The sequence below is a fragment of the Acinonyx jubatus genome, chromosome C1, assembly GCF_027475565.1.
Source record: "Acinonyx jubatus isolate Ajub_Pintada_27869175 chromosome C1, VMU_Ajub_asm_v1.0, whole genome shotgun sequence".
NCBI classification, from domain to species: Eukaryota; Metazoa; Chordata; class Mammalia; order Carnivora; family Felidae; genus Acinonyx; species Acinonyx jubatus.
In genome coordinates this window covers 199,397,051-199,418,594 of record NC_069381.1, presented here as the reverse complement: position 1 = coordinate 199,418,594, position 21,544 = coordinate 199,397,051, and the positions used below count along the sequence as shown (strand labels likewise).

Here is a 21,544-nt window from a genome sequence, read left to right as displayed (position 1 = left end):
CTCTAAAGTCTGTTTTCCCAAGAGATCAGGGTCTGAGTAAAGGCAGGTCTGATGTCTCTGCTAGTGTGAGTTTCAGGAAAACTAGTAGAAGCCAGCCAGCATTTAAGCAGAATATATGGGAACATAATATACATATACTATGTACACACACACACACACATTTTTATGCATATGCATTCTTTTTAATTGAATGCCTTTTAAACGGAAGACTCTACTTCCCTGATTGCCATAGTATCTTTTCTTTCTGCTTTGCCCTAGCTTATGCCCCAACACTTGTGTATGCTGGATGCCTGAAGGTCCTTGCTTTTTATTCAAGTACCAATACAGGGAGGTAGGAAGGGGGTCAGAGACCAGAGCGGTGTGGCAGGTGTTTATTGAGCTAGAGAAGAGCTGAGCATGGCCAGCCTGTCACGTCCTCAGAGACTCGGCATTATGAACTGCCCCTGCAGGGTCATTTTTATACAGCATGAAGTAGCCCTGGACCTGGGCAGGACTGATCTGAGTTGTAACTTGAAGGACGTGTTCTGCAAAGGCCTCGGCCAGGGAAGGTGCTTGCCCTGGATAGAACCTCTGGAACATCTGAGTCAGCTGCCAGTGTGAGCAGTAGCCCACATACTCCTTCATGTCTACTCGTCCAGGGCGGATCAGTGCAGGGTCCAGCCTAAGAGCAGCAAAAGCAGGATCACAGGCCCAAGTACCACTGCTACCCCCTAAAATGATGGTTTCTCTGAACCTCCTGATCTCCCAAGGCACCGAGGGGGCAGGGAGTCCTGCCTCACAGTCTCAGATTGCCCCATCCCTTCTTACCTGTCAACATGGTTGGTGGTCATGAACACAATGCGTGCCTCAGTGGAAGCCACACCATCCAAGGCATTGAGCAGTCCACTGAAGGTGAGACGACCTAGACCTTGGTACTTGACTGGGTCTAGAGGAAGGCAGAGATAAAGAGACGTGGATGATCATAACCCTACTTAAACCTTCTACTCCCCACCACGTTCCCCTACTTATCAGTGACTCTTGTGAACTCTCGTTGCCAACTCAGGCGTCCTCCATCAGTCCTCTGGATTTCCACTTTCTTCCACTGCTCCTCACTCCTGTACCTCATTTACCGTCACTTAGAAATGCTCCCCATTTCCTCAGCTCCCCTCACTTACTCTCTGCAGCTAGGTCCCGGCTAAGAAAGGCTGCATCCACATCTTCCAGGAGCACCAGGCTCTGCTGCGGGGCCACGCTCAGCAGGTGGTTGAGCCGGTCATCGGAGAGGCTGGAGTCCGTGAGACTCAGCAGGCAGATGCTGTGCTCCAGTTCCCCAGCCAGGGCTGTGCTATGGAGGACAGGATGACAGCAGGCAGGCAACCCGGAATCAGTCCTTGGGCCCAAATACTTGTCCTCCCCATAACGGGTGGGGTCTCAGAGACCCAGCCCTTCTATCACCCCATCTTAAGACATCTCATGTCCTACATGTATCATGTTCTCGGGTCTCCACATTTAATTCCCTTTCCAACCCCACAGCTCAGTTTTTCTCCAGTTTAATGATTAAGAGAAAATGTGACCCTACTCACATAAAACTGCTTTTTCCACAACCAGGGGGCCCATAAAGCAGGTAGCCACGTCTGTAGGGAATGCCTAGGAATACAGCCAAGATGATCAGGGCCTAAAATGAATTCAAGTACTCTACTTCAAATGTCCACATTCATTACCAACCCTGCCCCCTAGTGGCCTGATGACCTCAGTACTGGAAGAAATTAACCCTAGGGGCCAACTTTCATCTCTGGGAATTAAGCTAGAGCTTCATATTCATCCCATATGACCACAGAGACCAGCCTGTTTTCCCTTACTATAGCACCACATCAAAAACAGCCTGGCCAAGACCCCAGCGGCTTCTCACCTCTGTCAGTGTACCACTTGGGGTTATCGATGAATTCCCGGATGTCTCGGACAATTCGGTTAGCCAGACCCTGTTCTAGAACCACAGAACTCAGTGGCCGCCGTCGGCGTGGATAGCCAAAAGGGCGCCATTCAGAGCCCATGGCTGTGTACATCACTGTCTTCCCTTCCTCCTGCTGCAAGGCTAGCTCTCGAGCTAAGGGGGAAATAAGACAAAGCCAGTAATTCGTCTTTGCCATGCTATTAGGCAGACCTGTGCCAAGACAGCTTCCCTCTGGTCTCATGGGCTAAGATCCTCCTCTCCAAGCTTCTCTTCCTCTGACGTCATATGCCCCTATTCTTGCAACTTGCCCCCCCTCCCCCCTCCCCATAAAGGCAGCCCGTGCTATCCCACACCTTCCTCCAGGATGTTGAAGAAAACCTTTCGGTCAGTGCCCAGAGCTGTGAAGGTGACAGATTCCCAAGGAGTCCCTGTCTGCAGGTCTATCATCTGCATCTCTCGGCTTCGTTCCACTCGGATCCATTTCCCTTGGTACCTGAATAAAAATGGTCACAATGAGGTGAATGAATGGGGGGTCAAATCCAGCTCCTCTCATTCTCCTTTCTACTCTTAGAGCCCTCCCTGGCTCCCAACCTTACCAGATAAAGTGGTTTCCAGGGCTGGGGACAAATTCAAACTTAGTGGAGATGCGCCCACTCTCATGCTGAAGGTATGAAGTCTCAACACTGAGATGCTGAGTACGGGTACTGTGGCGGGTGAGCCAGCTAAGCAACCAGGCATAGCTTCGGTCTCGAGCAGGGACTTCCAGTGTGATCATGTAATGGCGCCGGAATGCCACCAAGCCCAGCTGGGCACCCTTCCGGGCCAGGGCCAGGGCTGTGCCCACACCCACAAGCCCAAATCCAGCCCCAAAGTAGGGATTGTCCTTCAGGGCCAGAATAAAGTCTGAAAGGGGCATCTTGAGAGGGAAACACTGAACCTTACAGGCTCTGACGCATTTTCAAACCTGGGGGTGGAGAGCAGTGGAGATGGGACAAAGCAGATTAGTTTAGAAAGGACTCTGCAATTCCGTCACCCTCATCCCTTCTTCCCACAGAGGCCAGGTGCAGGAAGGACAGGTCAGTTCTACTGTGTGTTTCCATATCCTCCCTTTGTGGGATGGAGGTCCTGCTGCAATGCAAGGGCTGAGACTTCAGGCCCCTCTTCCCATTTTGCCCTTCATTATCCTGTTCATAGTTCAATTTCCTGCCAGAGGACGAGGTCTAAAGATTCCTTAACATGAGAGAACAATGTAACCATCTTCTCATCAGGATAATGGGCAGAATTTTTGTGGTCCCTGGGACTAGCTGAGATAGAAAGGGGCCCACTGCCCAGAGTTAACAGAGGATGAAGCTACTCTCTTCCACTGACCTGTCAGTAACCCCATGCCTTACCACCATGAGTAATACCCTTCAAATATCCTCTCCTTTACATGCTCAATTCCTAATATCCTGTTTAGTTAGCCCTTTATTGCCTCACGACTAAACTGTCTCTTTAAAATTAATTTTAGTTCTTAAAATGTCATCTTAATGGGCCTCCACCTCTGGCTTTGGCGTACCAAATTGCTACACAGGGATCCAGATCTTTCTTCATACAGTCTGCTTCAATCCAATGGCTTGTTCTGAACAGATCCCTGAATTAGGTAAAAACTCCTCTGCCTGGTACTCAAAATCCTTCACAACACAGGGCCTACCTATCTTTCATTGCTTAGCGCCTAATCATCTCTGTTGTATAATTCTGCTCAGGCAGGTCTTCTCTACTCGGAATCCCCATTCTAATTGACTCTTCCTTCTCCCCCAATTTAACACCTGTCCATTTGCTGCTTCCTCCACGGACATTTTCCCCGAATTCTCCCCCAATAAAACGTGACCCAGTCTAATTTTAGATTGTAAGGTCCCGAGGGATTGGAAGTCACATCGTTTCTAGCACACCTTCCCGACCCCTGCCACTTTGCTGTGCGCGAGGCACGCGGGACGGTGAACTGACAGCCGAGACCACGGCTGAGGCTCAGAGTAGAATCCAGAATGCCAAAATACTTATGCGTGGAAGGCCACAGACAAAGCCCTTCCCCCTCCCGTCCCTTGTCTGACGCCCAGAAGTCCCTTCCCGAACCCTTTCCACACCCCAGCTCGCGCCCCCAGCAGCGTGGCTCGGAGTAACCCCTCACTCCGCCCCCTTACCGCCATGACTCTCTGGCCCTCCCTCTCGATGGTTTCAGCCCCCGGCACTCCAGGGACGCGCCGCTCGGCCCGCCCCGGCGTTCCTTCACCTACTTCCCGCCACACCCACCTAGCGGGCCGTGCCACTCTGCCCCACAACTCTCGATGGTATTCCTTGGGCCGCTCGGCTGGGAAAAGGGGCAAAGGGAAAACACCGGAGAAAACCATAGAGTACACCGCCAGCCGACGAGAGGAAGAGAGAGCGGCCTCCATCGGCCCGAAGTCCTAGAGGCGGCTGGGCCGGAGGCGGTCGCACAAAAGGAGTCCCGGGAGGCCGCTCCAGCAGCTGGTGGACCATAGAGAGACACAGCTCCCGCCGGCCTTGGCCCGGGAGGTGAGTTAGTGGCTGCAGGCAGAAACTAGTAGGGAGTGTTTGTGGAGCGGGCCGGAGGCAAAAGTTTCTCGAACCCCAGGATGAGGGTGGGCCTGGGCGGTGGGAATCCCCTGGAGGAGGTGCTGAAAGAAGCACGCCGACGGTCTGGGCCCCGGCACATCACAGCAGCCGTCCCGGTGCCTCAGCCGCGTCACTGCTTTGGATCCCGCCCGGTTGCCCGCTGCCTCTCCTCAGGACCATAATCATGACGATGCTCCATCCCAAGCTTTGCAGGTCACAAAACGGCTTTCCCATTTGCTGGCTCTTGTGATTGCCGCTCCCGCCCAACGATGTGGACGCTGTCATCACCTCCACTTTACAGATAGGAAAGCTGAGGCCCTGGGAAGCGAGGTGACTGTATCTATCAGAGGCCACGCGGTGAGTCAGAGCCCAAAGACACGTGGAAACCCGGGTGCCTTTGTCCCCACGCCGGGTCACATTCTTTCCCCAGGCCTCTTCTCTGCATTAATTTGTCCCTTTTCTTGCTCAGTGCCTCTGCCCCAAAGATGTGCTCATTTCTCCTCTTGTGCCCGCCTCTCTCCCACCTCACCCGCTTTCCAGCCGCTGAAGGTTCAGGTTTTCAGGTTCTTGATCTAGAAGGCACTGTGTCCTCCTTGGCTCCCCGCAGAGCAGCGATAAAATTCTGTGAGCGGAGGCTGTGGTTTCCAGAGAATCCTCTGACCGTGGAAATGCACTTCCCAGCTACCTTCCGCATCCCCGGATCTGAGGTTTTGAGTTGCGGGACTCACACCTGCAACCTGATTTCCTATCCCTAAGGCCCTTACTTGACCTCCATGACTCAATTTCATGGAGTAATTACTGTCATACATTACTTATTCTTCAGCGTACGCTAATTTTAGCCATGTGTAACAGGATATGCAATTTAGTTGGTATTCGTTTCTCAGTTGTGTTCTAGCGTTTTCAATATGAGGCCATAGTCAACGAGTTTGAAATTTCTCCAGGTGTGTTCCTTCATATGTAAGGAACCACTGGTTTATCTTTGTAGGAGACCTAGCTTCCCTCTGATGCATCTCCATGTCTGTGGTTCTCCACTAGAATCTCATTTGTCTTACTTGCATAGATTGTTGTGGTTTGTGTTCAGTGAAGTGATAAGTCAGTCAGTTGCACTCAGAAAGCTCTAAGTCTAGGGAGGGAGACTGGTAGCTAAACAACAGTGCAGTGTGACAGTTTCTGATAGAGTTAGGTACAAGGTACAAGGCCCTGAGGACCCCAGAGAGAGTAACTTACATAAACAGTGTCAAGAAGTCTTCACAGCAGAAGTGACATTTGTGCAGATTCTTAAGGACAGTGAAGAGTTGGTTAGCCAGACGAGAGATGGAGAAGGGGAAATGGCCCGTCAAGCCAAGAGAGAGAGAGAGAGAGAGAGGCGTGTGTGAGGGTATGGGAGCAAAAGAGAAGTTGGTGAGCCTGGAGAATGGCAACTCATTGGTATGACTGGATCAGAGATCTGTTGAGGGGAGAGGTGGTAGATGAGTCTGGAGAGGTCAGCAGGGGCCAGGTCATGGAGAAAGGGCCTTATACCCATACAGAGGAGTAGTGAGATCATAACATGTTAAGCGGGGAAGGGACATCTGAGATCCCTTGGCTCAAGTTTTGTTACAGATAAGAAAACTGGGACCCAGATTGCTTTATGATTTCACCAGGGTTACTTAGATCCAAGAAACTTAGCCTTCAGTCTTTAGTATATTGGCCAAAACTTGTTGGCTCTCTTCTAATATTGATCCCTATTAACATTTGTATACTTCTCATTCTGAGCATTGTTGTAAAAACTTCTAGGTTAACTAGGTGTGGCATGCTGCCATGCAAGGAAATGCCTAAGTGGGCAGGCACTGGGCCGTGCACCCACATCAGCTGGGAAGAAAGTGAGTGAGATCTCTAACTATATTTTGTTTGGGTTCTCTTCTGATTGGCTTATCAGCACATAAAAACCACAGAACACCGGTCAGTGGTGATGACAGACCCTGTGTTGGACCCACAGCCAACCGACAGCACTGGGGAGATGGATGGACTGTGTCCTGAGCTATTGCTGATCCCCCCATCTCTGTCTAACCGTGGAATCCTGGAGCCTGTCCAGAGCCCCTGTCCTGCTGGGAATCCCACACCTTTGCCTGCTGACCCAGGCTGCCTGCTAGTAGAGTCCACGGCAACTGAAGAGGACACAGGGAACATGGAGATCATTGTGGAAGCAGTAGCTGGAAACCTGTCCCCAGGTGCTCCTGGAGAGCCCCCAGGTACAAACATAGTTGCTACCAGGCCAGTGGGACAGTCAGCCCTGAGGTTTTGTCTGTGCTATTTTTGACCCTTCTATATAAATGTGATGAGAACACAAGGTAACATCTTATTTTTATTCTTAGAGATGTTGTAATTTGATTTGCAGTTGGTGAATGTTGATTGAAGGCTGGCAAGGTGGTTCGCAACCTGGTACCGAGCTCTTGGCAGAGTCTATCCCTGTGAGGGCTTCGTGCCTGCTAGGCAGCAATCCAGAAGGGAAGACCTTTCTGACACCTCTGCCGGATCCTTACTCCTATAGCCCTCGGGGAGTTTTTCCCCCATATTGACCCTCCCACTCGGGAACTGCAGCCAGGGATTAGGCAACAGGCCCAGCGCCTCCACCACCCTGGGCTTGGCAGGGCTTCCCAGAAGTAATCTGGTATTTCCTTGCCCTAGTTTCTTGTGTATAACATACTTAACTCATCCGAGGCATGTTGTCAAGAGTGGGAGTTGAACATTTATATTTATTCTAGAAAAAAGACTCTCCCCTTTATTCTTCCCATATCTACAACTTCTTATTTTTAGGTAACTTCCCTGCTGTTAACTGCCATCCTCCAGCTATGGCTGTCACAACTTCCCTTGGCAGTGTAGTATAGTGACAGCAACTACTGGGAAAGATTAGCTAATTTGATCGTAGAGTATTTCTAACCTTCTGTGTAATGAAACAAGTAATAGGCAAAGAACAAACCTGGGAAAAACATTTGCAATACATGAGGAAGAGTTAATATCTTTAAAATTCAAAGAGCTATGAAATAAGAAAAAGAAACGGTGTTTTTTGGGGGTTTTGTTTTTTTTTTTTAGAAAGGGAAAAAGAAACCTACAGGCACTTCAATAAAGAAGAGTAAAAATAGTCAATAACCATAAGGATGCATAATCTCACTAACACACAAATAAGTTCCAGTTAAAAATAATTATGAGGGGTGCCTGGCTGGCTCAGTCAGAAGAGCAGATGACTCTTTTTTTTCTTTTTAAGTGTATTTATTTATTGAGAGGGAGAGAGCGATCCTATGGGGGGAAGGGCAGAGAGGGAGGGAAAGAATCCCAAGCAGGCTTTGTGCAGAGCCTGATGTGGGGTTTGAACCCACAAACAGTGAGATCATGACCTGAGCCTAAATCAAGAATCAGACGTTCAACTGATTGAGCCACCTGGTGCCCCAGAGCATGTGACTCTTGATATCAGGGTCATGAGTTCGAGCCCCACGTCGGGTGTAGAGATTACTAAAAAAAATTAATAATAATAAACTTAAAAAAAATAATAACAGTTATGAAATGCCCATATTGCTTCCCAACTATGGCAAAAATTAAACGTTTTTTATAATACTTAGTGTTGGTAGGAAAACAGATAACTGCCTTATAGCTTATGGAGTGTATAAATTAGCATAATCTTTTGAAGGTCATTTTATATAATGAACTTTAATTTTTTTTAATGTTTATTTACTTTTGAGAGACAGAGAGACAGAGGTGTGAGCAAGGGAGGGGCAAAGAGAGAGGGAGACACAGAATCTGAAGCAGCCTCCAGGCCCGAGCTGTCAGCACAGAGCCTGACACGGGGCTCAAACCCACGAACCCTGAGATCATGACCTGAGCCAAAGTCGGATGCTTAACTGACTGAGCCACCCAGGCACCCCTATATAACAAACTTTAAACTGACTCAGTCATTCCATTTCTAGGCCTCTGTCCTATAGAAAACTCACACACATGCACAAGGAGACAGAGGTAAAAGGTTGTCCCGAGCAGCTTTATTTATAATGATTGCAAATAACCCAAATGTCCATCAGTAAGGGCAAGACTTCATTTTGACTTGTTCATGCCAGGAAGTACTCTGGACTGGACAAAAAAAAAAAAAAAAAAAAAAAAAAAAATACAAGGTAGAGCTAAAGGTACTCAGAAAAAAAAGTATCTGATATATATAGCAAGGGGGGGGGCGGGGGCGGGGAGGGAAGCAAATTGCAGAGAAATGACTGAAAAAGGCCTGAAAGAATAAGAATATACATTAAATTTTGTGTGAGAGTGGGGGGGGGGGTTATTTTTTCTTTATATACATCTATGTTATTTGAGTTGTCACACTGAACTTTTATTTAAACAAAGAAATGATAAAAAAAAAAGGATTCCCAGGGTAGATGTGGCACAGACCTGGGCTTGAGTCCTGGTTCCACCATTAACAGGCACCATGGCCTTAACCTTAGAACTCCAGGCCCCTCTTCTCGTAGGGCAACTGGAGCACCAAGTGAGTGTTTCCTACACCTTTGTCAAGGTCCTGCCCATTGCTTAAGAAATGGCAGTGATTACTGTGAACGTGATTTGGGTCTTTTGGAAACGGATGTTTTCCATTTTGTAAATTACTGTGCCTTTGAAAAATCTCTTTACAGAATGTGAAAGTAATACTTTGTCATTTATACTGTAGATGTTATCCGCAGATTGTCGTTTACTTCTTTTGGAAGTTCGTAATTTTTCATTTGGGCAAAACGTATTGCCTTTTCCTAATGCTTTCCTGTTTGGTTAATGCTTGTTGTATTTATTTAGCAAACGTTAAATACCTATTTTGTGCCAAATGTTGGGCCAGATACTGGGAATCCAACTTTAGTATATGTGCTGCCGAAGCGAGCACTTGATAGTGGGAATCCAAATGTATGTGCAAATAAATAGACTGTCCCTGACCTTATGGAGCTTACTGTCCAGGGATAGAACCAGACTTAAGGTCCATCTCCACTCTACTAATATTAAAAGATTCACCTACATTTTCTACTAGTAGCTAACTCCTGTGAGTCTCATTCCATCTGATTCTGTGCCTTTCTCTGTCGGTCCTCTGCCTGCAGGTGTCCTGGTAAAGGTGGTGGAGGTGTACTTCTGTGAGCGCTGTGAGCAGAGCTTCGCAGAGCCCACTCTGCTGGCCCTGCACCAGTGTACTGAGACCCTTATACAGCCTATGCAGGGCCTCTCTAGCCTTCCATGCTCTGTAGAGCTGACCCCCAGCAACCTCATTCTCTCTGGCCCTCTGCAGGGCCAGGGCCCACCAGATAGCCCCCTGCCATGCCCTGTGTGTAGACAGGAGTTTGCCCAACCCCAGGCCCTGAAGAGCCACTTCAAGATTCACCGGGCCACTCCCGACATCTTCTCCTGCCCAGAGTCTGGCTGTGTGTTCTCCGCTGAAGATCGCAAGGGTCTGCAGCACCACCTGAGGCAGGCCCACGCCACGGTTCCCGTGCCCTGTTCTTTCCGGGGCTGCCCCCTGCTCTTTGGGAGCCAGCAGGGCATGGAGCTGCACCGGCAGGCCCACTACCCTTTCCACTGCAACCATTGCAGCTTCGTGGGCTCCAACGTCAAACTCTTCCGGCAGCATCAGCGGAGCCACGGGGCCGGGACACAGGGAGAACTGTCTGCCCTTCAGGGTCTTCCATCCCAGGAGCTGCTGCCAGGTATGAGGCCAAAGGCCCAGCAGTGCCTTGCCTGGAATGCAGCCACGGTCAGTCTTACAGGACAGGCCGTTGATTCCAGTGCCATGAATGTATATGTGAATGCAAGGGAACGTGGAGCAGTGGCTCAGGAGGCCAGCATTACTGACTGACAGTGGAAGGCATCTAGAAACCCTGGACCAGTCAGAATATATAAGACAAGGAGCAAGTCTTTGTCCATGACAGTGAGTGATATTTGGCTTTAGCTGTGCTGTGGCCTTGAAGTTACTTAACCAGTATCCTTTTTTTTGATTCATTTCAGAGCTTTCTGAGGGCAGAAGCTAAAATGTTCATCCGTGGCCGTAGCCACTGGTAGAATACCTGTAGACTTCTTTTTAGAGCACATGGGATTGGGCCAGAGAAGCCGGGATTCTTTTAAAAAGAAACCTTCTAGGAGGGTGGAGCCTCACTGATCCTTACTCCTCTCAGTCTCAACAAAAACAAACAAACAAAAAACCAACAACAACAAAAAAAACGGGCATGGGGTGGATAGAAGAGCAGGAGAAAATAGAGAAACCAGGCCTGGAAGGTCAGGATTCTGCTGAGAGACTTAGGCTTGCTAAGACCTGTTGGTGCTTTGTTCCCAAAGAGAAGACCCCTTTTTCCTGGGAAATAGTCTTGTATCTTTGCCTTCCTGAGGCATCTCCCTTGGTTGAGGGATAGAAGGGCTGGATTGGTGTGACCCTGTCTTGCTGATTAGGCTTCTCAGTAGAGCAGTTAAGAGGACAGACTATGTTACCCTGCGTTGAGCCACCAGCTGTTAGCCCTGGGAACCCAAGCCAAGGAAGGGCTCTGTACCCATTCTGTTCCTCTCAGTCCCCTACCCCCACTGCAGTGATCTCAAAGCTCTTACCTTTCAGGGGTCTGAGGATGGTGTTATGTGAGGTTTGATTTACTCTAGGTTGGAGCATTAATGACAGCTTAGCTCTTGGTCTTCCTATCCTTGTCTTGAGTGATAATAAATGTATAGACTTAGAATCCGGGATTCTCTTACACTAAATGGGGAGAGGGTGATTCTGCCAGCCAGTAAGAGGAGCAGTCCAAGCCTTCACTGCTGGCATTGGCTTCTATAGACATCATTGAGTGTTATGTGTCTCCAGCTCCGAAACTGCCCAGTAGAGAGGGAGAGCCTTCAGAACAAGCAGATACGCCCTTGCCCAGGCAAGAGTCAGCTGACGAGGAGGACGTAGAGGAAGAAGAGGGGAATGGCACCTTAAAGGACTCCCAGAAAGCCCCAGAGAAAGCCCAGGGGGCTCAGCAGTTAGAAGGTAATAACATGGTTAGGCTTGAACCTCCTGGTGGTGGGGAGGAATGGATTGAGGGGAGCCTGGCATTGAGGCTCAGGGGTTTGGTTTCCTGGGCTTTGATTCATATCCCTTTGTTCCTACCCTTCCACTTTGACATGTCTAGTGGGAAAATGATAAATGAGTAAACACTGTAGAAACAGCCGGGGTAAATAGAGTTTGCTCTCCTGGGCTGGTTTTCCTTGGGCAGAAAGCTTTTTTGCAGGGAAGGAGAGGGTGATATTCATCATACAAAGATGCTAGAGGTTATTGATCAGCAGCCTGACATGTCTGGCATTGGGCCCACTGAGATTTTGTTTCTGAAACCCTACTTCCCAGTTTTCTAACTCACTAGAACATTTGAAACCCATCCAGCCCACAGGGAGCACATTTATTGTCAAGGGAATAGAAAAGATCTGGTTGTATTTATGACCAGTTCTCTATGATCTAGAACTCAGTGAACCAGTGTTAGGGAGTGGGAGTACTTTACCTTCTTCACTTCCCTTTTCCACACTCCATGGGGTTTTTTTCCTTCCAACCAACCCTGCTGATCCCACTGCCTACCTCCATGAACGAGGACAAGGAAGAACAAGAATGGTCCATCCGGATTGTTCTCTCGAGCAGCTCTAGACAAAGGCTTAGGAACAGTAGGTGGCTGGGTAAAGCACTTCAAATAGGTTTGCCACAAGGCTTGAGAAATCCTTGTGATGTTGCTTTTTTCAATACTTGAATTTCTCGTCTCTTCTTTGAGACTACAGTGTTTGAGGTGCTACTGTTTCGGTTTCCTGGAGAGAAACGGGAAAGGCCACACGATGTTTGTGTCTGGGAAGATTGTGGTTCTCCCATTATGTGGCCAGCCCCTGAGCTACCTTCTGTGCCTTTCCCTCTCCCAGGGGATGTGGCTTCTGGCACCGAGTCCCTCTTCAAGACCCACATGTGTCCAGAATGCAAGCGCTGCTTTAAGAAGCGGACCCATCTGGTGGAGCACCTGCATCTCCACTTCCCGGACCCCAGCCTCCAGTGCCCCAACTGCCAGAAGTTCTTCACCAGCAAGAGCAAGCTCAAGACCCATCTGCTGCGGGAGCTGGGCCAGAAGGCCCACCGCTGCCCGCTGTGCCACTACAGTGCGGTGGAGAGGAACGCGCTCAACCGCCACATGGCCAGCATGCACGAGGACATCTCCAACTTCTACTCCGACACCTACACCTGTCCCGTGTGCCGCGAGGAGTTCCGCCTCAGCCAGGCCCTCAAGGAGCACCTCAAGAGCCACACGGCGGCGGCGGCAGCAGAGCCGCTGCCCCTCCGCTGCTTTCAGGAAGGCTGCGGTTACACGGCCTCCGACCGCAAGGCCTTCATAAAGCACCTGAAGGAGACCCATGGTGTGCGGGCCGTGGAGTGCCGCCATCACTCTTGTCCCATGCTCTTCGCCACGGCCGAAGCCATGGAGGCCCATCACAAAAGCCACTATGCCTTCCACTGCCCACACTGCGACTTTGCCTGCTCCAATAAGCACCTGTTCCGCAAACACAAGAAGCAGGGCCACCCCGGCAATGAAGAGCTGCGCTGCACCTTCTGCCCCTTTGCCACCTTCAACCCGGTGGCCTACCAGGACCACGTGGGCAAGATGCACGCCCACGAGAAGATCCACCAGTGCCCTGAGTGCAGCTTTGCCACCGCCCACAAGAGGGTGCTCATCCGCCACATGCTGCTGCACACCGGTGAGCTGGCTTCCCTGCTTCCCATAACGTAAGGGTGGCGATGAGGAAGGGGCGGCAGAAGTGAGCTTTTACTGTGTACAAGACACAGGAAGGGCCTTGCGTGCATTGTCTTGTTGGACCCAGTCTTCCTAGATATAAATCAAGCCTTAAGCCGAGTGTCACTCAGCTAGTACGGCGGTTAAGCCACTGAGCCAAAGACTGTGCTCTCACTGCTATGCTGCTGTGTCTCACCGTTAAGGCCCCGTCCAGTTCTGCTTGCCCTTCGTCAGGCTTGCCTGGGTCAGTACCCAGCCTATTAGAGCGAAGAAACCCAGACGGGGGGAGATACCTTCCTTTGCAATTCGAGTTTTGAGGTGTGCTATGAGAGATGGGGCGAGGGGACTGAACCATCTACATATGTTGTAGCCTTGGCAGCCGACTCAGAGTCTAAATTGGTTACCAGCATTGCTGATGCTTTGAGTGACACAGCCACATCAGGCTTCCTCCTACAGCATCACCCCATTTGTGCTCTCTAGGCAAGCATCAGTGGGTTGACAAGATATTAAAAAAATCTCATCAAAGATTTTTGGGAGGCCAGGTTTTAGGTAGCTTGGGGTAAAGCCATTGTTTCCCTGGAACAGGTCATTTCTACACATGCTTTGGTCACCAAGCCTCGTTTTTCTGCAGCCTTTCCTAAAATCTTCATCTTTACGGTGCTTTATAGTTTAGAGTTCTTTTAGATAGGTCACTTCATTTAATTCATAATAACAATCTTGTAAGGAAGACAGGTGAAAAAGAGAAACTGAACACTTAAATGGCCTGTTTCAGGATCACACAGCTAGTATCAGAACCAGAGCCAGACCACCTCGTTGCTTGCTTTTGACCGTGGGGAAATGGGCTGAGCGGGTAGGCAGGGATCACAGGGAAGGGTCCTGAAGGACCTGGTCTTGACCAACTACACAGACAGCTCTTCCTTGAGTCCTTGCTGGGCACTGCTGAGGACTTTGGGACATCTCATTTAATCTTCTGTCAACCATGAGCAGTCAGTATTTTTGTTGCTCCCTCTTTGGAGCCAAGGAAACTGAGACTTGGAGGGGTTAAATGACCTCTCCAAAGCCATACGGTAGTAAGCTGGGATCTGAACCACCACTTGATAGCTCTGTGGTTTCTCTCTGCCTTGGCTTCTTTTTCTGTAAAATGGGGCAGTCCTCCTCCGGGGGCTGTTGGGAGGAGTCAGTACGAGGGGACCTAGTACATAATGAGCATTCTATACATGTTGGCTATTGACGTCTTTGTTACCGTGTCGGATTTCAGAGTTCAAATTCTTAACTACTTCTTGTATTGCCTGATTTTTTTCTCCTCTTCCACAAAACTGGAAGGAACTAGGGTAAGTGGAGCCAGTGCCAACAAGCTCCACAACAAATCAAGGGTAGACTTCCAAGCTGGTTTTGGAAAGCATGGTCTTCACTTTCCTCCGGGGCTTGCTCCGTGTCGGAGTGGAGAAATCGTCTGCGAGGGCTGGGGAGCAGCACTGACTTGTGAGCCACGCCGCGGGCCGCGCGTGAAGCTTTCGTTCTGCTTGGCATCAGGGCAAGCTTGCTGGGGAAGATGGTCTGTGCTCGCTCGGTCCGTGTCTGACCTGTGTCCTCTCCCCTCTCCCACCCCCACTCCCCCATAAGGCGAGAAACCTCACAAGTGTGAGCTGTGTGACTTCACGTGCCGAGACGTGAGCTACCTGTCCAAGCACATGCTGACCCACTCCAACACCAAGGATTACATGTGCACCGAGTGTGGCTATGTCACCAAGTGGAAGCACTACCTCAGTGTGCACATGCGGAAACATGCAGGGGACCTCAGGTATGAGCACACGCACACCTCCGTCCCTGTTCCCAAGGACCTTATGCCAGGCTAGCCTCCTCTTGAACTCACCTTGCTCTCCTGGCCCCAGAGCGACTCCTCCTATTGTCCCTCTCTGCTCCTCTCGCCTCAGCTCCATTGCCTGTAGCTGGGCTCTGTGCCTGTGGCCCAGTGTGCATGGTGAGAGCTGTCTGGGCTCAGGGGAGGGAGCGCAGGCCTACACACGAAGGTGTCCCTTGGGTTCTGAGTCTGGTCCTGGGAAAGTAGGGAAACTGCACCTGTGACCCCAACCCAGGCGTGTTTCCCGCTGAGCTGTGGCACAGCTGGCCAGGGGGTTTCTCCTAGCTTCCATGCCTCCATGGGAGAATGGGACCTAGGCACAGAAACCTGCCCCGTGAGGCTGTAGCCCTGTCAGCTCCTTCGGAGTCCACAGCGGGTTGCTGATTTATGCTCTCTTCCCTTTGGGAAGCGATACAGAGGAGGGGTCGGAACACAGGCCCTGAAGCTAGGCTGTCCCTGCCCTTCACTTCCTTTTTAACCTTAGGCAAGTTATTAATTTCCGTGCTTTAGTGACCTCACTTGCAAATAGATACCTACGTCACAGGGCAGTGGAAAAAAAGAATAAATTAGATGATGCGTGTACGGTACCGAGTGTAGAGCCTTGTCCATGGTAAGTGCTCGTTTACCTGTCAAGGGAGATCGATAATTGTGATTTTGCCACCCACCCCCACCCCTGTCCTCCTCGCCAGATACCAGTGCAACCAGTGCTCGTACCGCTGCCACCGGGCCGACCAGCTGAGCAGCCACAAGCTGCGCCACCAGGGCAAGTCCCTGATGTGTGAGGTGTGTGCTTTCGCTTGCAAGCGGAAGTATGAGCTGCAGAAGCACATGGCCTCCCAGCACCACCCGGGCGCGCCGGCCCCGCTCTATCCCTGCCGCTACTGCAGCTACCAGAGCCGCCACAAGCAGGCCCTGCTGAGCCACGAGAACTGCAAGCACACCCGCCTCCGGGAGTTCCGCTGTGCTCTCTGCGACTACCGCACCTTCAGCAACACCACCCTCTTCTTCCACAAGCGCAAGGCCCACGGCTACGTGCCCGGGGACCAGGTGTGGCAGCTCCGCTCTGCCAGCCAGGAGCCGGAGGGGGCCAGGCAGTGCCCGACACCCCCGCCAGACTCAGAGCCCTCGAGCCAGCTGTCTGCCCAGCCTGAGGCGCCAGACCGTGACCCCGGGACTGTGGTGGACCCCAACGTGGACCGGGCCCCGCCGGAGCCCGGTGAGGAGGACCGTGCCGGAAGACCGGCTGGCAGCGAGGTTCCGCGGGGGGACGACCTGGGTAGCAGCCCCAGTCCGGCCGAGGCAGATGAAGGTGGCTGCACGCTGCATCTCGAGGCCCTGGGGGTGGAGCTGGAGCCCGTGGCTGAGCCGCCCCTTGAGGAGATCACTGAACCCACCCCTGCGGAGTTCAGGCCCCTGGACCCCTCGGGGCCCCTGAGACTGGAAGGGCCAGGTGCAACTTTGACAGAGCTGTCTACCTTTGAAGGTGCTGGGACGTCTGGTTTGGATGCTGAAGAAGAGCCCGTTCTGGAAAAGCCAGCCCCTGAAAGCCCCAGAAACCCCCCTTCCTCAGAGGAGCCCCCTGACAGCTGGGTGGGAACCTTCAAGGCAGCTCTGCCTGCTGAGACTGCTCCCCTCCCCCAGTTCCCAGAGTCAGAGTCCTTACTCAAGGCCCTGCGGAGACAGGACAAAGAGCAAGCAGAGGCTCTGGTGCTGGAGGGGCGGGTTCAGATGGTTGTGATACAGGGAGAGGGGCGGGCCTTCCGCTGCCCGCACTGCCCTTTTATCACCCGCCGGGAGAAGGCCCTGAGTGTGCACTCCAGGACTGGGTGCCAGGGCCGCCGAGAGCCCCTGCTGTGCCCTGAGTGTGGGGCTAGCTTCAAGCAACAGCGTGGCCTCAGCACCCACCTGCTGAAGAAGTGCCCTGTTCTGCTCAGAAAGAACAAGGGCTTACCCAGACCAAGTTCACCCGTACCTCTGCGTCCTCCGCCCCCGGGCACCCAGGACTCAGGGGATGCGGAAGGTGGGAAGCCCCCACCTGCGCCATTAGAAGTAGAGCTGGTGCTCCCGAAAGATGCTCCCTCTGTGCCTCCCAGGGAGCCGGAAGTAGAGGAGCCTCCTGGCACACTGTGTGTCCCTGCAGTCCCTCCTGCAGGAAACCCCTCACCCGCAGAGACGCCTGAGAAGTTCCACTTCGAGCAGGGCAAGTTTCACTGCAACTCCTGCACGTTCCTCTGTTCTCGGCTCTCCTCCATTACCTCCCATGTGGCCGAAGGCTGCCGGGGGGGACGTGGCGGGGGAGGAAAGCGGGGGGCCGCCCAGACCCAGCCCGTTGCATCCCTCCTGAGCGATGGAGGCTCCGCTCCCCTAAACAGCGGCAGCACAGAGCGCAGCCCTGGGAATGGGGACACGACTGCGGTGCCAAAGCAGAAGGGGGCGCGCTTCTCCTGCCCCACGTGTCCCTTCAGCTGCCAGCAGGAGCGGGCTCTGAGGACTCACCAGACCCGGGGCTGCCCCCTCGAGGGGTCCGGCGAGCTGCACTGCGGCCTCTGCACGTTCACCACTGCCGCCGCTGCCGCCCTGAGGCTACACCAGAAGCGGAGGCACCCTAGCACGGCTCCCGCCCGTGGGCCCCGGCCCCCTCTGCAGTGTGGGGACTGTGGCTTCACCTGTAAGCAGGGCCGGTGCCTACAGCAGCACCGGCGGCTCAAGCATGAGGGAGTGAAGCCGCACCAGTGCCCCTTCTGTGACTTTTCCACCACCAGACGGTACCGGTTGGAGGCGCACCAGTCGCGACACACAGGTGTTGGCCGCATCCCCTGCAGCTCCTGTCCCCAGACATTTGGTACCAACTCAAAACTGCGCTTGCACCGGCTAAGGGTACATGACAAAACACCCACCCACTTCTGTCCCCTCTGTGACTACAGTGGCTACCTTCGCCATGATATCACTCGCCACGTCAACAGTTGCCACCGTGGCACTCCTGCCTTTGCCTGCCCCCAGTGTGAGGCCCAGTTCAGTTCCGAGACGGCACTCAAGCAGCATGCCCTGCGCCGACATCCTGAGCCTGCGCCCCCCGCCCCCGGCTCTCCTGCGGAGGCCACCGAGGGCCCCCTGCACTGCTCCCGCTGTGGGTTGCTGTGCCCCAGCCCCGCCAGCCTGCGAGGACACACCCGGAAACAGCATCCTCGGCTGGAGTGCGGGGCCTGCCAGGAGGCCTTCCCCAGCCGGCCGGCACTGGATGAGCACCGGAGACAGCAGCATTTCAGCCACCGTTGCCAGCTCTGTGACTTCGCTGCCCGGGAGCGGGCGGGCCTGGTGAAGCACTACTTGGAACAGCATGAGGCGGCAGCGGCCTCGGAGGGCGGTGCAGGTGCCAGCCAGCCCCCCCTGCGCTGCCCCTTTTGTGACTTTACGTGCCGCCATCAGCTCGTGCTGGACCACCACGTGAAAGGGCACGGGGGCACCCGGCTCTACAAGTGCACCGACTGTGCTTACAGCACCAAGAACCGGCAGAAGATCACCTGGCACAGCCGCATCCACACCGGGGAAAAGCCCTACCGCTGTCACCTCTGTCCCTATGCCTGTGCTGACCCTTCTCGACTCAAGGTAAGGTTGGGGCCCTGGGGACTTCCCTGATCCCAACTCGCAGCTATGAGCTCTGGGACTTTCGTCAAGCCCCCTAACTTCTCCAAGCCTCAGATTCCTTGTGTGTAAAAGGAAGAGAATACTTCACAGAGTTGTTAGAGAGATAAAATTCCGTCATACGTGCTTGGTATGTGATGAAGGCAGGTAATAGTTGGGTGGTAATCTCCGTGATAATGGCTAACAATTATTGAGCACTTATTGTATGCTGGATACTAATTTTAGTCCTTCCAAAACACAAGATAGAGTTGCTTTTGCTATTTCTTCTGCAGTTGATTTCACAGGTTAATAAACTGTGAGGTAGAGGTTAAGCCCCCAAAGACACAGGTAGCAAGTGGCAGAGCTGAGATAGGGCAGACCAAGAGGTAGGCCCAGTGGGTTAGGTTGGTGTCCACATGGCCAGACTGGGGAGCCTGCTTGGTAACAGAAGTATGGCTGGGATGGGAGCACATCCTTTGAGTGTCAAGGGTACGCATTTTCTGGGCATACTCTGCTCTTCCCTCCTCCAGTACCATATGCGGATCCACAAGGAAGAACGCAAGTATCTGTGCCCTGACTGTGGCTACAAGTGCAAGTGGGTCAACCAGCTCAAGTACCACATGACCAAGCACACAGGTGAGTCTGTGCGGTTTCGACAGGCCCAAGGGGTTCCCCCATTCTCTGGCACACCAGCCTCCTTGAGGTTGTAGGTGTCCTTAGTCAGGTTCAGGGCGCACATCAGTTTTTCACATTGGTGGTAGGAGGGAGGGAGGCTGAATGGCCAGAATAGCTTCCCTGCCCACTGAAGACCTATCAGAATCAGAAGAGAGGTGAACCTGGGAGCCTATGCGTCTGCACTGTGTAAAAGCTTCATGGCCCTAGGTTACCCACCTCCCATTGAGAACTCAAACATGTGACTGAAGGAGGTCTCCTTGGTTCCTGCAGACACGATGGGCTGTTACGGGTAACAAAGAGAATGTGAAGGGTTCACTTGTTTTGACTTCTTTTTTTCCTTCTGGATACGGAGTCCATGAACTATGGCTTCTCAGGAAAGACTTAATGATGCCGTGCTTGTGATTACTGTGTATGATCCCCTCATGTAAAGGAAGTAACCAGATGCATTTCAAGGCACTCTGCATCTATGAATGACACTTCTTTTGCCTCTAGCTCTTCCTTCTTAAACATTTTATTTTCCTATTTGGGTCGGACAAGGAGTTGTATTTAAATGGATTTCCAAGTTGCATGAGGACCCCATGATCAAAAGGGGGTTAGAATCTCCCATTTGGAAACCCTGTCATATTTGAGTGAATATTTGTTGCTGTCAGGTGGCTGGCTACTTGGGAATCGGTTATCAGCATCCATTGAGCACCCGCTGTATACAAGGGGCTGTTTTGGGAGAAGGGCATAGAAATGTCAGAGGAGACTGGAACATTCCAAAGATGCAGTCGTTAGTCACCATGCTGCTTGTGTTCTTTGTGTTCCGGGATCACGGCGACTCTTCTGGCACACTGAGCATTGTTCGACTCCCTTCAGCAGTAATTTGTTCCTTGTCCTCACCCTGTCCCCCAGGACTGAAGCCATACCAGTGTCCCGAGTGTGAATACTGTACCAACCGGGCTGATGCGCTGCGTGTGCACCAGGAGACGCGGCACCGGGAAGCCCGGGCCTTCATGTGCGAGCAGTGTGGCAAGGCCTTCAAGACCCGCTTCCTACTGCGCACCCACCTCCGCAAGCACAGCGAGGCCAAACCCTATGTGTGCAACGTGTGCCACCGTGCTTTCCGCTGGGCTGCCGGCCTGCGCCATCACGCCCTCACCCACACCGACCGCCACCCCTTCTTCTGCCGCCTCTGCAGCTACAAGGCCAAGCAGAAGTTCCAGGTGGTTAAGCATGTGCGCAGGCACCACCCCGACCAGGCCGACCCAAACCAAGGAGTGGGCAAAGACCCCACCACCCCCACAGTGCACCTGCATGACGTGCAGTTGGAGGACCCCAGCCCCCCTGCTCCTGCTGCTCCTCCAACTGGACCAGAGGGCTGAGAGCCTACCCCACCTCTTGGAGGGTGTGGTCCAAGACGTGCAGTGCAGACTGACTGGAGGCAGAGCGAGCCTGGAGCTCAGGGCCAGAGGAGGGGCTAGCTTCAAGGCGCCCGGGGAGGGGGCTGCAGGCCTCCTGGGACTCAGGCTCTAGTACTTTGAAGTTGATGGCCATATATATAAAAGAGCAACATGGACCACAAATTGATTTCCTGTCGCGGCACACTGTGTTTTTAACCCATGAGTTCCTGCTTTCTTCACCATCCCTCCCCCAAAGTCCCTGGCTCTAAGATGCTGGTTTTACCCATTCTGTCGTCCCCTTTCTTCTTGCTGTCAAGTCTGTTTTCTTTCAATGCCCTCAAAACAGTTGTATCTACCTGCATGTGCTGTTGTGCCTGATGCTCTCTAAAGCATGTTAAACAGAGTGATTACTAGCTTATAGACTCGTCCACGTCCCTGACTTACCATTTCCAGGTTGTCCTCTTGATCTGCCCTGTTCCCTCTCAGACCTCTGCCTCTCCTTTGTCTCCTTCCATTTTCACTGCGTGATTCTGAAATGGGCCAGGTCTGTTTTCTCTCTGTCCTTGAACCCGTCTTGGCCTCTGCCTTGCTCCTTCTTGCCAAGTCCCTTGGTCTACCTATAGAGGGAGGACTGCCCCCCACTAAGCCTGTTCCTAGAAGCAGGTTTATTTCAGCATCTGTCCTCAGCCTGGCTCAGCAGCGACAC

General features: G+C 52.4%; 2 protein-coding genes across 9 annotated transcripts; one reads left to right on the top strand and one right to left on the bottom strand.

The window, feature by feature from the left end:
* Positions 1-160: 160 nt before the first annotated feature.
* Positions 161-4,213, bottom strand: LOC106970107 (mitochondrial chaperone BCS1). Of its 2 annotated transcripts, none has more exons than XM_015066672.3 (8): positions 4,108-4,213; positions 2,527-2,894; positions 2,284-2,423; positions 1,889-2,083; positions 1,563-1,626; positions 1,155-1,324; positions 808-925; positions 161-661 (listed from the first exon to the last, which is right to left on the bottom strand). In XM_015066672.3, exons 2-8 carry the CDS (start codon positions 2,844-2,846, stop codon positions 409-411), a joined length of 1,260 nt encoding a protein of 419 aa, XP_014922158.1. In that variant the 5' UTR covers positions 2,847-2,894; positions 4,108-4,213; the 3' UTR covers positions 161-408. The 2 variants fall into 2 exon arrangements, with proteins under 2 accessions (XP_014922158.1, XP_014922159.1); XM_015066673.3 differs by having other exon boundaries at positions 4,051-4,130.
* Positions 4,214-4,225: 12 nt separating this feature from the next.
* On the top strand, positions 4,226-21,199 carry ZNF142 (zinc finger protein 142). 7 transcript variants are annotated; one of them, XM_053215795.1, is made up of 10 exons: positions 4,226-4,480; positions 4,746-4,870; positions 6,459-6,771; positions 9,628-10,227; positions 11,337-11,531; positions 12,440-13,264; positions 14,923-15,100; positions 15,850-18,766; positions 19,312-19,417; positions 20,351-21,199. In XM_053215795.1, exons 3-10 carry the CDS (start codon positions 6,492-6,494, stop codon positions 20,818-20,820), a joined length of 5,571 nt encoding a protein of 1,856 aa, XP_053071770.1. In that variant the 5' UTR covers positions 4,226-4,480; positions 4,746-4,870; positions 6,459-6,491; the 3' UTR covers positions 20,821-21,199. The 7 variants fall into 7 exon arrangements, with proteins under 7 accessions (XP_053071770.1, XP_026906331.2, XP_026906342.2 ...); XM_027050530.2 differs by having other exon boundaries at positions 4,746-4,897; XM_053215797.1 differs by having other exon boundaries at positions 4,227-4,480; positions 4,746-4,897; positions 6,519-6,771.
* The last annotated feature ends 345 nt before the right edge of the window (positions 21,200-21,544 follow it).

Bases quoted from the DNA above. Each gene is read 5' to 3' on its own strand.
- LOC106970107 (XM_015066672.3), bottom strand. From the start codon at position 2,846: ATGCCCCTTTCAGACTTTATTCTGGCCCTGAAGGACAATCCCTACTTT. The intron at 1,627-1,888 runs GTGAGAAGCCGC...CTGTATTCCTAG, and splicing joins CAAGTGGTACACTGACAGAG to GCATTCCCTACAGACGTGGC. The intron at 662-807 runs GTAAGAAGGGAT...TGCTGCTCTTAG, and splicing joins ACCACCAACCATGTTGACAG to GCTGGACCCTGCACTGATCC.
- ZNF142 (XM_053215795.1), top strand. From the start codon at position 6,492: ATGACAGACCCTGTGTTGGACCCACAGCCAACCGACAGCACTGGGGAG. The intron at 6,772-9,627 runs GTACAAACATAG...CTCTGCCTGCAG, and splicing joins TGCTCCTGGAGAGCCCCCAG to GTGTCCTGGTAAAGGTGGTG. The intron at 15,101-15,849 runs GTATGAGCACAC...CCTCCTCGCCAG, and splicing joins AAACATGCAGGGGACCTCAG to ATACCAGTGCAACCAGTGCT.